The 13667-nt window shown below is 36.5% G+C and overlaps 1 protein-coding gene across 2 annotated transcripts; it reads right to left on the reverse strand.

Annotated features, from left to right (window-relative positions):
• Nucleotides 1–437: 437 nt before the first annotated feature.
• LOC117632914 (pleiotropic drug resistance protein 2-like) lies at nt 438–9521 on the reverse strand. 2 transcript variants are annotated; one of them, XM_034366550.1, is made up of 20 exons: nt 9160–9521; nt 8903–9023; nt 8713–8801; nt 6786–6870; nt 6385–6675; nt 6219–6309; nt 5130–6030; nt 4846–5006; nt 4592–4695; nt 4346–4505; nt 4174–4248; nt 3814–3932; nt 3145–3477; nt 2707–2997; nt 2535–2618; nt 2110–2243; nt 1782–2009; nt 1468–1639; nt 1116–1370; nt 438–882 (listed from the first exon to the last, which is right to left on the reverse strand). In XM_034366550.1, exons 1-20 carry the CDS (start codon nt 9519–9521, stop codon nt 613–615), a joined length of 4326 nt encoding a protein of 1441 aa, XP_034222441.1. In that variant the 3' UTR covers nt 438–612. The 2 variants fall into 2 exon arrangements, with proteins under 2 accessions (XP_034222441.1, XP_034222440.1); XM_034366549.1 differs by having other exon boundaries at nt 3814–3941.
• Between the last annotated feature and the right edge of the window lie 4146 nt (nt 9522–13667).

A 13667-nucleotide genomic window follows, 5' to 3' on the forward strand; every position in this document is an offset into this window, starting at 1 on the left:
TAGAAAGAGAGAAGATTGGGGGGGTTTATAAAATGGGAAGGGACTGAGAGTGAAGTTTCATCACTTGTTTTCTGAAGGTAGTTTTACCAAAGATTTAGTATTAACAGTGTTTCTCAAATGTTGCAGGTCAAAATATGATACGATGAGATAGAGTGTAACAGCAACAAAGACATAGGGAACGTGTTATCTACTCTTAACGGTCAAGCAAATCTTTAATTCGGAGTGAATCAAATCTCCCCAAGTAGAATTCGAACCTACAACCAGTCAATTAACAGTCAATCGCTCTACTGCAGAAGTGTAGCTTCAAGATACAGGTGGAGAAGTGTCAATCTCAACTTCTATGACAATGTGAAGGGTAAAAAGGTAAAAAAGTTATACAAATGCTGTTGGCTTGAGAGAAATAACATAATTTAGAGTAAAGATTCATACTGAGGAGCAGATGTTGGAAACAGTTATGAAGAAAATTCCCATTAAAAAGTACACGGAAAATGCTTGGAGACTTTGTGATCTGTTTAAATTTCCTTAGTCAATACTTGCCTTGTGTAATATACTTTTGTTTTCTCTATCTCACATTTCTGAAGGGTTCAGCTCACTGGAGCAGAGTGAAGTTTCTTATCTCCTTTGGAAGTTAAGGAACTTGATGCCGTAGGCGAAGACGAAGAAGAAGAGGAGGACCCAACCAACATGAGCAACAACCACAGGCATTAGGAAGTCATAGTCATAACCCAAATAGTCCTTAATGAACAGATCCACTCTGTGTGGTTCTTGACTAGGAATATCAATAAAGGTCTTGACGTCACCAACTTGAGATGTGAAGACGCCATAGATTGTCCAAGCAATTGGAGAACCCCAGTAGTACCACCTCCACCAGATGGGAATTAGCTGCAATATTGAGATTAAAATGTTATGGTTACAACAATAAAAGAGAGAGTTTGGAACAAGATAAATGCGGTATCAGAAAACTCCATGATTAATCTACATAAATTTCGTTTGTAATGTTTGAACATTGTGTTTCTAATGTAAATATGTGTTGGACGTTGTTCCTTAGAAACCGTCTGTTCAACATGCTCAGGCATGACCATAAGAAGAATAACTGAGTTAAATTCATGACATACCGGTCGTGGGATGAGGAAACCAGAGAATAAGTTCCAGAAGCTCATGAAGAAAGACATAACAATTGCAGCAATTTGATGCCCAGGAGTTAGGGCAACCGCCATCATCCCATACATTGAGAAGTAGGTAAAGGACATGAAGATGAAGTAGTAGAAGTACAAAAACTTCTCCACCTTAAAATTATACCCGATCATGAAAAATAGAAGACAGGAATAGATAAAGGTTTGGATTGCAACGTAAATTGTCTCAATAGACACCTACATCACCAATATATGTATCAATAACAAAGATATGAGATTTTAATGTTATACGAAAACTAAGACGTAAACTAGCAAACTTCTTCCAATATCTTACCTGAGCAAATGCATAAGGCAACTCTGAATACATTCCCGCTGCTCTTTCACGGTAGAAAACTGTTCGTTCAACCGCAACCACAGATTGCACAGAAAAAGCATTGTTAGATCCAAGGAAAAGAATAGCCGAATAGGTAGCTCCCAAAAGATTAATCAGGTCTTGTTGTTTGTGTCTGTTCACAAGATAATATACAGTTAAACACAGCAAAGAACCTTTCACAAAAACAAATGATTGGAGAAAACATGCAACTGAATCACAAAATTCAAAGAATAATATGTACGAAGGATAGCTCATAATGAACTTCTTAAACTTACATCTGGTCTCCTTTGCCCCAGAAGATAACACCAAATAATACTCCAGTGCAAATTGTCATGAAAAACCTAATGGCATTGTACCGTGAGTTCCTCCAGTATGACCAGTGTTGCTTCCAGAAGCAAGCCTTACACTGAGTTCCAAAGCCTTGGGAGTATTGGGTGGGGAAGTAGAGGTCCTTGGAACCTGGTAGTGGTGTGCTTAGTTCATTGATAAGTTCCTGGTTTCTCCTGAACAAGTGAAAACAAATATGAAGAAAATTTTAATACACACGGACAAGCAGTTGGCAATAATAGAAATGAAAAGAAAACAAATTTATATGCTACTAACCTATAGAGTTCCGAGTTCGCATATACTTCTGCGAAATCAGTTTCAAGTCGAACCTCCAAGGCAGAAGAGCTGACCTCTAACATCCAGGTAGCAGGATTGTAACCTTCTTTGATTTTGCTAACCCCTGGAATAGCCTGCAACATGTTTTGGATATTAGTCAAACTTTTAACTACAGAAACCATTGGTGTATAAATAGAGGTTTTGATGTTTCATTGAAACAGAGAATTTGATTCTTAATAAATCGTTCATGCTTCGAGAAAGTTGTAATGAAAACAAACCATTCATTGCTCAGACAGAAATATGTTGGAGTGAAATGTATATTGGATTACATGAAATCGATGTTCTAAAATATTCTTACTGAAGTAGATGTTACAGTTTGGATCACTGGAAGGAAATTTAACATAAAAGGTGCAGCAAAAACATACCTCAAAATATTCTACGAGTTTGTGAGACTGGCGACCTAGAGGTCCAGCATAAATCACCTGACCTCCTCTTTTCATTAAGAAAAGCTGCAATAGAAAACAAAATCAAGGTGAAATATAGCACGTGAAATAATAAACAGTGTTACAGATTAACAGAATTAAAATCAAATAATACCTCATCAAAAGCTTCAAAAATGTCGATGCTGGGTTGGTGAATTGTGCATACAACAGTTCGTCCTGTATCTACAGTGTTTCTTACAGTACGCATAACAATTGCGGCTGCTGTAGCATCAAGACCTGATGTAGGCTCATCCATAAAGATGATGGACGGATTTGCAACCAATTCTACAGCAATAGTGAGCCTCTTTCTCTGCTCAGTTGAAAGTCCATCAACTCCCGCAACTCCAACTAAAGCATTCCTCAATGGATTAAGCTCGACCAAATCCATAACCTCATCAACAAACATCTAAAGAAAAGAATAAAAACTTAAATTAATTAACATGACTTCTTTATACGTGACGAACGAGACGGTTGTAGAGAGATAAAATGCATATAATAAGAAATTAAAATGGGATAACTACTAAAATTAAAGTGATTAAATAAATAAACATGCCTTCCGTGTATCCTTCTTGACATCCTTGGCAAGACGTAACCAGGCAGAGTATATGAGAGATTCATAAACAGTAACATATGGTGAATGAATGTCATTCTGTTCACAGTAACCGCTAACCCGAGCAAATGTAACTTGGTTCTTTGGGAAACCAGAGATGGTAATACTTCCTTCAATGTACCCACTAGTCTTTCTTCCGGCTAAGACATCCATCAAGGTGGTCTTTCCAGCACCACTGACACCAACTAATGCAGTCAGAACACCCGGCCTAAATGCACCACTGACATCTCGTAGAAGTTGCAATCGGTTCTCTTCAATCCCTTGGCTCTTCATTTCCTGGTAAGGAACCCAAAAAAAATGTTACCAAGGAGAATCATATTAATAAAGGTTCGGAGAATCATATTAGACCCATGACAAGTTTGGCATCATATATTGTGCTCATAGTTTCGAGACTATAACAATCAATTCATAGCTAATGACAATCTAACTTCAAATGACTTTTGAAAAATGCATTAAAATAAGATACTTTCGTCTTCTGTTTTTTCTTTAAAAAATGAGCAGAAACTTTCATTTTTCATTTATATTCATGTTTCTTTTTTTAAAAGATATTACTTCTCATTAGATTTCTTGAAATTAAAACCTCAAAGAAAATAAAATTAAAACATTACTTACAGCAGGCATATCCACATAATAGTTCACATGGTTGAAAGCAAGGGAAAGGGGCTGGAAGGGCAAAACCATTCCTTTTCTGGCTTGATTGTTTGCAGCATTTCTCACTTGCATATCAGTACCTGACATTGCTCATTATTTATTAGAAAAGGGAAATAATTTGATAGCAAAGGCACTAAATAAGATGAACGTTTTATGCAGTAGATTTGGTACAACCCCATGACGACATACATGAAAAACGGTGCATGTGGTGAATAGGGGGTTTGCAGCGTAGACATAGGTTGATAATGCTTATCTAGCTTATACATTGTTTTACAGCAAGAATATATGCAAATTAAGACCCACAAGAATATAACATTATACCTTCTGGATTGGGTCGTCGCTTCCTATTACTTTCGGAGTCATCATTCTCAATTAGAGTTTTAGTACCACCAAGAGCTAAAATTTAGATTAAAAGAGAGCAACAAATCAGTACTTAAGTCCATAAAATTAGTAGTACCCGATGAGTGGTGCATAATGAAAATTATTCACTTACGATTCAGGAAGGTCAATGCTGCAATGAAAAGAACATTAAAAAGCAGAGAGAACCCGAAAAGCGCTGCAACACAAATCCAATACCAATATTCTTCAGTAAACAAGCCTCTTTCCCTGAGAAGCATCTTTCCAACTGTAGGCTCAATGGAGTTATTGACAGGCTGTACAAAGGAATAACAAATTTTGTTAAGCTCAAAGTTGATATTAATGTGTAAGTAGAATTCAATTGAGATTTAGGACAACTTACAGCGCTCCATCTTTCATCAAGAAATTCGTTGATGGCAATTGCATTTTGTCCATACATCATAGGTGAAACATAGTAGCCCCATATCATCCATGGAACAATGTCATCTGCAAATCAAAAGGAGAATATTGTGAATGTCAAATCAAATGAAAAAAAATCCAAAACTTTGTCATTGTATTGATTGAAACATGATAACAATACTAGTATCAAACTGATATATGTGCCTGCGTTGGCAACGAATGCAGAAGACTCCATACCTTTAGCAACAACAAAACCTCCAAGGACAAACACAATTAGCAATGTAAGGGAACCAATAGTGTTTGCAACAACCTCTGTTCGTCCAAGGGCAGCAATGAAACGGAAAAGGGATAGTGCCATCTGATGTACACTGAAGAAAGCCAAGAGCTGTTTGAAGAACCTGAGCATATTGCACATATGTCAGATGCAAGAATTACTAGATTTTGTTATATTTCATCACTCATATGTAGCAACACAAAGAAGAAGCTTCCAACAATAATACTTTGGACAAATCAAAGCTTACCTACTGGCAGCAGGTGCAAATCCAATGGTGTAGTAAGTCAAAATGATCCATATCCCAGAATCCATCAGTGAAATGGGAATTCTGGTTAGCCAAATCGGCAAGCCAAAAGCCCAGCCAGGGTAGAACAAGGCATCCCTTTGTTTAAAGAACACAGGAAGCCTGAAAACTGTCATTGCAAGCTCTGCCATTCCATTAAACATGACGTTAATGAGACTGAAAAACAGTGCTCCCCAGAATTTTGCTGAATCTTGTACCGTCCCAGCTTGCATTTCTGTTCTTAAGAACACTGTCAAAGCAATTGTAGCCATGATTGTTATCTGTGCAGTTTTGAATATGTATACAAAAGAGTTACGCTTCATCAGAAGCCACTCCCTTGCAAAGCATGCCTTGAAGAGCTCCATATTGGATATTCCATACTTATCCTTCACCAAGGCAGCAGGATGGGCTGTTCTTTTATCATATGGAACCCTTAGGTCTTCCAAAAGTCGTTGGCCAACATGAAAAGAGCTGAAAGCCTGTACAAAGTCGGGCACTGAGACATATCTGTAATCTTGATTCTTGTTATACCAGTATTGTTCTTGGTCCTTCTTTGAGGTCACTTCTTGCAAGAAATCTGCAACACCTTTTCTTTCGGGGCATCTGAACCCCATATATTCAAAGAATTCAAGCATATTCTCACGCGGACCTTGGTAGACAATCTGACCCTCAGAAAGAAGGATAATGTCATCAAAAAGATCATACGTCTCAGGTGCTGGCTGCAAGAGAGAGATGACCATTGACACATCCATAATATGAACCATCTGCCTCGTGAACTTGACAATTTGAAAGGTTGTGGAACTGTCCAGCCCCGTTGATATTTCATCCATGAAAAAAGCTTTCGCTGGTCCAACCAACATTTCTCCTGCAGTCAGACCAACCACCACCAGTTAAAATTATTGCGGAGAATGTTTGCACATCAATAATCATTCCTATTTGAACATACATTCATGCAGAGTTCCACCACTCACACTTCGAAACACATATGAAAGCATAACCATCATGGAAACCCAGTTTTCTTTTAGTTATGTAATATGGCGTGAAGTCTCATACCAGTGGTTACACGTTTCTTTTGTCCACCAGATATGCCCCTTCTCATGCCATCACCCACGCTTGTATCAGCACAGATCTCTAAACCAAGTAACTGTCAGAAGAACAAAAAATTGTTAGGCTTGTACAATAGGAGAGCAAGCACACGATCTTATGATAATCAACCAACCTTGAGAACATAATCTGTGATCAAACTAGTTTCCTGGCCTGACATAGATGTGGCTTTCATGAATGCATCGATTTCAGTGTCTGGTTTGATACCTGAATCTTTCTCCCTTCTAGACAACTCTACCAGCATATCATACCTGGTTCCAACTCCCAGGCAACGTCCGGAGAAATCCAACGTTTCACGAACTGTCATCTCACCATATTGAATATCATGCTGGCTAATATAAGCAGAGGTTCTCTGAGGCACAAATTCCTTAAATTCATGGCCGCAGTAGGTCACTTTCCCAGTTACCTGTTTATAACCCCATCTTGTTAAATACGTATGAAGTACTAAACAAGCAGGTGCACTAATGCAATAAAAATAAACCTATAAAAGGTAAGGAGATAGAGAGGATGGCAAACCCTTAGATCCTTATCAAGCTTGCCAGCAAGTGCTTTTAGAAGTGTTGTTTTTCCGGATGCAGGAGGTCCAAGAAGCAGTGTCAACCTGGGACAAAATTACTTCACTTGATTAGAAATCAATCACTTATCCTTTGCAGGAAAGGAAATTAATTTTTTACTAGAAACTAAAATTAGGAGAGCAAAATTCCAAGGCAAGGAGAGAACTCGTGAAGAATTACAAAAAGCAAGGTAGATGGTGGTTCCTTTCCATCTCCCTCCACCAGGTTCTTGAGCCAAATTGATGATTGCACGTCATCACAACAAAAGTTGATGCTCTTGAGCATCGAAACAAATTTCTCAATCCATTTGCAGTGGACTTGTGCCATCATAAAAAGGGTACCTTACGGTACTGTTTGTTTTATCTTAAATTTCCCAAATCTGGTCCGTTCCTTGATGCGCAAGACAAAGCTTCATAAGGACCCAAGACATAAAAGAAGCTGTTTGTTTTATCCTCCCTATTTTGGCACTGAAGCTGTAGAGCATAACTTCGTCACATGCACATGCACTGCAAGATGTGGGTCCAAACAAATAACACTAGCAACAACGAATAACTTAACGAAGCCAATAATTCATTGGGCAATTTCCAAAACCACTATGCTGCCCAAGCACAAAAATGAGATCATTGCCGCCGGAAAGAAAAAAGTAGAAACTCCAAGAATTAATTGGATGTTGGACTGAAGGCTTGCTGCACTAACTTCTATGTCCAAGAAAAAACTCATGGTGTCGGGAAATCAATGGAGGAGTTACTATGCCAAAGTAAACATTTTGGACTGAGTGATCAATGGACCTCCGGAAGTAAAGAAAAGGAACCCCATCAAGGGAAGAAATTTCAATTGGCAAACAATTGGTGCAAATAATTCACTGAAGAGCCCAAGTTCATTGGAAAAATCAAGTCATTCTATAGTGAGGGCCTTATATAAGGCTCTAGAATTCTAATGGAAAAATTCAATTGGCGAACAATTTGTCCAAATTTTCAAATCCACAAATTTTGGATTAAGGCCTTAATATAAGGCTCTAGAATAATTCTAATGGAAAAATTCAATATGGCGAACAATTTGTGAAGCCCCAAAATTTTCAAATTCATCCAAAAGTGAAGAAATGGGCCTCTTGCCCTGGCTAGAATAGCTGCGGTGGACATGCTCTAATGGGCTTAAATCCAAAATGCTTATTAATTCCCCAAATAAACTCAAAACTAGTACAAAACCACCACAAAGCCCAAGTGGTACAAACCACTCCGAAACCCAAGTGGTACAAAACCACCCAAGTCTAAAAATGAACTACGTCGGTTTGATCCCGTCAAGGGTACGTAGGCAATCTAGCATCTCACTAGACGCAACCGCAACGGAATTTAAATCCTTGATTCCAACCAACCAAAGTCAAGCCCATACAAAATCTCTTCACCTTAACTAAATTTGCCCCAAACACTTTCTATATCCTAAACGACACAAATTTCCATCCAAATTTTCACACCAAAAATCTCAAACAAATCCCAATGAACTATGAGTTGGCCTGATTCCCTCAAAAGGAGACGTAGTCAACTTGGTGTTCGTTCCAAGTGCAGCCACAAAACCAAACAAACCATTTTTCCCCCCAAATCACACTCGTTTGTAATTTTAATCAAAGGATCTTCTCTATCTTTTAATTCATAACAAGGGTATAATGAAGAGATTCTTTAATCTCGAGTGGGTTGGACTTAAAATAATAAAACGCTATTCATTGAATGTGGGTGAAATTGTGTTGGGAGATTTTGTTCACATTTTTGCTCAACGAACACTTTGTGTTATTTATTTATAAACTTTTTAAAAACCATTAAGTGCGATTTTATTGGTGCAACAAATATAATACTAGTCCAGAAAAGAGGTTAAATTTGCAAAGTTCATGAGCAGACCTTGATGGTTTAACGATACCTCTCACATCTTGGAGTATCTGAACGACTCTTTTCTTTGATGGTCTGAGTCCAAGCATTCCAATTAATCCCTATTCACATTTATAAGAATTTAGAAATCTGTGAATTTACCATCTATAGGAACACTAGACTAACAAGGAAAGTTTACTGTAAATAAATGTTAAGAAAATACCTCCACTGAGTTCAAGGTGGAATTTAGCAGAGTTGGAAGTGCTCTGGTGCCTACATATGCATCTCCTTCTATTGATAAATTCTGAAATCTAACCTCAACTTTAGGAACATCAATACCAACCCTGTTGCCAATCAACCAAAAAAAACAAACCAGGACTTTCAAAATCCAACCCAATTTTCCTCCTGCTTTCTCATCAACCAAACAAGCCAAATATATATCAACAACCCAATGTAGCAAAAACAAAAACAATATTAAACCTGTCATTTCTGGCTCTGAGCCTCTGCAAGAACCTCTCATTGTCCTCCTCAACAACCTTAAGTATGCTCTCCATCAACTGCTTCTTATCTTGAGCCCCAAGGTTTGCAACATTAACTTCTTCACTCACAACCTTCCCATTGCTCATGGCATGTCTCAACATCCCCCTCCTCATCCTATCATATGTGGGCAGCCTCTCTATGGCTGCCCACTTCAGCTCCTCCTCCCCATCCACACTCTGCTGCCTCCCGCTCCACTCCAAAATATCATGCGCATTCCACATTTCCCTCACACTCATCGACCGCCAGCTCCCCCGGCTGCTGGACTGCCTTGTCAAGTCATCTCCGGCCAATGCAGCCGCCATTTTTAACTCAAAAAAAAAAAAAAATCAATCAAATCATTCCCAACTCAAGATTTCTGGCAATGGTTTGTGTTTTTCACCCAAATTTGGCTTACCCAATGTAAGAAACTGATTGAAGTTTGAACTCACTAGTTTTTCCCCCCAACTTGGACTGTTCAAGTTCAAAAAGAACTGAATTAAATGAACAAATGCATGTACTTAAAGAATGAGACTTTTTTGTTCTTTTGTCTGCACTCACACTTAGTATTTGGTGATGAATGTGAAAATGGGAGAAAGCGAAAGAGATTTTTTTTTGGGGTGAGACTTGGGTCTCCCTTTTATATACATAGAAGAAGAAAAACAGAGGAAGCTCATGAGACTCTAGGGTGTGCAAGATCCAATCTAATCCAGCCAAACTGACCGATTCAATTCAATTCAATCCAATTTTAATTGGTTTCGATAACTTGGCATTGGCATTGGATTGGATCCTTAATTTCCAAAACCAATATGATTGAATCGGATGACGGATTTGCTTGTGAGAATCCAATCACATCAAATCCAATCCAATCAAGTTAGTGCTTAGTTTGCTCATGTAGATAATTGTAATTAGAAAGTTATGTACATTTAAGTCATTTGGTGGAGTTATGTTTTATATAGTATAAAATCAAAACCAAAAAAAAAAGCTCTAGGATTGGAATAGAATTCATGCGTTTAAAATAAATGTTTCATGCATAGATTCATGTATTAGCCTTTTAGTTCATATTTTGGGGACTTGGTTCAATGTTAATGACATAATTGTCTATAATAAATTGGGGGATTTGGTTCAATGTAAGTGACATCTTCCTACTATCTATAATAGTTGCTAGAATTGTTAGTTTACGATATGTGAGTTATAGAAACAAATTGAGATTTTCTCTACTATTGAGAACTACACTCTCTCCTTGTTTTTGTTATTCTTAGAATCAACAAAGCTTGGAAACCTACATTCTCTTCTTGTTCTGGGTATTCTAAGGGTGTATTCAATTCTAACTTTTAAAGATTGTTTATAAGTAAGTGACTTTTATAGAGTTGACAGATTCTTAATGACTTTTACATACTTTATAAAGTTAAGTGATATACTTTCATATACTTTTATCGTAGAGTTTTACATACTTTTATCTACTTTTTGTAATATTTATTTATGAATAATATTTATCTTTTTAATATTTATCATAGAGTAGTATAACAAAAAAAGAAATTGCTTCTAATATTTATGTTTTGTATGGTGAATTAACTAGTCCGCATATGGAACAAGTAGCCAAAAAAAAAAAAACCAATTGGATACAATTTTGTACAGGCAAAGAAATATTTTTCCATGTCTAAGAACTTTTCACTTGAGAACAGTGTCAAGTATGGAGAAAATAAGGTTGCTGCTCTTGGATGCAACTCAAATACAAGGTGTGCAATCAATATTATGGATTTAATTAGTTTAGTTTGTAGAGCTGGGTCTTGGGGAAGAAGGGACAGATTATCCGATTGCTGGAACGAAGTTGAGATCCTCAAGACCTTCTAGAAGTATACTTCGTTAATTTGGGTGGGAAATACCAGTAAAGTGGCATGGTGATAGCGCCAAGCCAAATAACAGCACCATAATGTGGGGTTAGCTGTAAACCCCAGGATGCTAAGGGCTAAATTGCTATTAGAGAAAGTGAGTTTTGTAACAAAATCATTTGTTCCTACAGATAGGCCTTAAAAATTGCAAATGGAGGCAAAAAAAATTTATGGAAGAAACCAATGCAGTCCCACCGTAGGTCTTAGTACGTAGCAATTGTTTCAAGCATTGAAAAGAAAAAAACAAGCAAGAAATGGCTCATCATCATAACAATTCCTCAGGACAGATGATGGAAGCCAAAACAAAAAAATCAAATTGGAGGTGTAGTAGGCCATCTCTTGATAGTACACCGACCAAAGAGGGAGGGGGTCTAGAGACCCAAACATGGTGGCACACCCTTGAATGCCCAAAGCTACAGCATGATCGAATTCATTGATAAAGTCTTGGGTAAATTAGCTAGACTTTTGGTGTTAAGAATTAGATTTAAAAGTATTGAAAAGTCATTCATTTAACAAAGTTTTCAAAAGTCATTAATTTTTTGGATACCACAAAACTTTTAAAGACTTTTTAAAATCACAATTGAATACTACTAAACTTTTAAAGACTATTTAAAAGTCATAGTTAAATACCTCCAGACTTTTAAACTCATTAAAAGTCTTTAAAAGTTAGAATTAAATACACCCCCCTTAACGCTAATTCTTAACATAACTTGGATTTGTTTCAACGTGTACCCTTTCGTCTTGCTCAAAGTGTCGATGCATCATATTTCATTTATATTTTACATTTACATCTATTAAAATGTTTGATTATATTAAACTTGATGAGAAATGTTTCATATTTCATTATTATCTTTTTCATTATGAATACCAACCATCCAATCCAATTTAATATCAATTGGAACAGATCAGATTGAATTAGATTTAAACTTCTAATCCGATCGGATTCGATTGGGAAAATTATAATTCGATCTATATTGATTCATATGCGAATTGACTAAATTATATTAATTTCAAACCAGGTCACACCCCTATGAGAATCCATGAGTTCTCTCTCTAACTTTTTCAATTTTTAACTATCAATGTACGATGAGGATCAAAACCTGAGACATCTATAAGTCAAAGTCATTTCCTATTAAGCTAGACCGTTGGCAATTCTTGTGTGTGTGTTTCCAGTTCATCCCACAGTTGAATTTCCTCCAATATTTAACGTGAAATGCACAAAACGACGAATCACATGCTACGCTTTTAGGATAATTATATTATAATACGACATTTTGGACCGTTGGATTAGAAATGAGAGTTGGGATATTGAATCAGATGGCGCATCAAACTTATTGTACGGTAAATTTTATTATAGACAATTATATCATGAACCCATGGTGATGGCATATCAAACCTAAACCCTTTTTCTTTTCTTTTTTTTTCTTTTTGTGAATCCAATAATGAAAGATACACCTAGATCTAACGACTCCACCTTCATAAGACAAAGGAACCTTAAAAGCCCGTTCAAAAATACTGGAAGAAAAAAAAAACTCAGCACAAAACTAAGGAGAACCAACACCCATCATAAAACTGGGGGAAACGCTCTCTACAACATGGAGAAAGATGCTTAGTTTATTAGCCGAATGAGTTAATTCCAAGAGAGTGGTTGCATAAAAAAGGGGACAACGAAGAAGGGAGAAGAAGGGTCGAGAGAAAAGTGGATTGAAAGTTGATATAATCTTCATACCAACAAGTTTGAAGTCAAAAAATGGTAAAATCACATATGATGGGTATCAAGAGAGCATGGTTGGAAGAATAGTCTCTTCAAAATAACCTTGTGGGAGTTTACCAACACTTGGTTAAAAATAATTAGGTTCTTATATTTAATGGAATGACCGGATTTAATTCAGAAGTGACACTTGATTATGTTTAGCTCTTCGGAAATGTTCTAGTTATCGTAAGTGAATAATAAAATAAAATTTACCATGTACTAATACTAATATTGGTCATTATATTTAAGGAAATGGAATGACTGGATTTTTTTCATTTTTGGATTTTATTTATTTATTTAAGAAGGACTAGAGGCTGCACTTCTGCACTGGGTTCCAGTATTTCTTGATGTTTGTATTCTGGGTCCTTGTTGAATGAAAGCTTCTTTTTTTATTTTTTTAAAATAGAAAATAAGATAAAAACGGGTTTATTAGGAAAAACCCACACGTGTTTTTATTTTTGACGTTGCCCCATAACGAGACGATGGGTCAGCCAATATTTATTATTTCAATTAGTCAATTTTTTTGTGTTCCTATTTTACCCCCTACAACGTTTTTTTGTGCTAACCCATTATTATTTCATAATTTAATGCTATTTATGGGAATAAAAACTAAGGTAAATAATTATTGAATTTAATGAAAAATAATTATTGAATTTAATGTAGCCTATTGACAATTGTTCTATGGATTTGGATCCTTTGCTTTCATTTACTTTGCCATGATCTAGTTTACTTTTGTTCTCCACATGGCACCTTATTAAAATGTACATATTTTCTTTCTCTAATCTTAGAACACAAAAACGTTCTTACTAAGAAGAGTATAAACATAT

Source organism: Prunus dulcis, chromosome 6 (assembly GCF_902201215.1).
Source record: "Prunus dulcis chromosome 6, ALMONDv2, whole genome shotgun sequence".
Taxonomy (NCBI): domain Eukaryota; kingdom Viridiplantae; phylum Streptophyta; class Magnoliopsida; order Rosales; family Rosaceae; genus Prunus; species Prunus dulcis.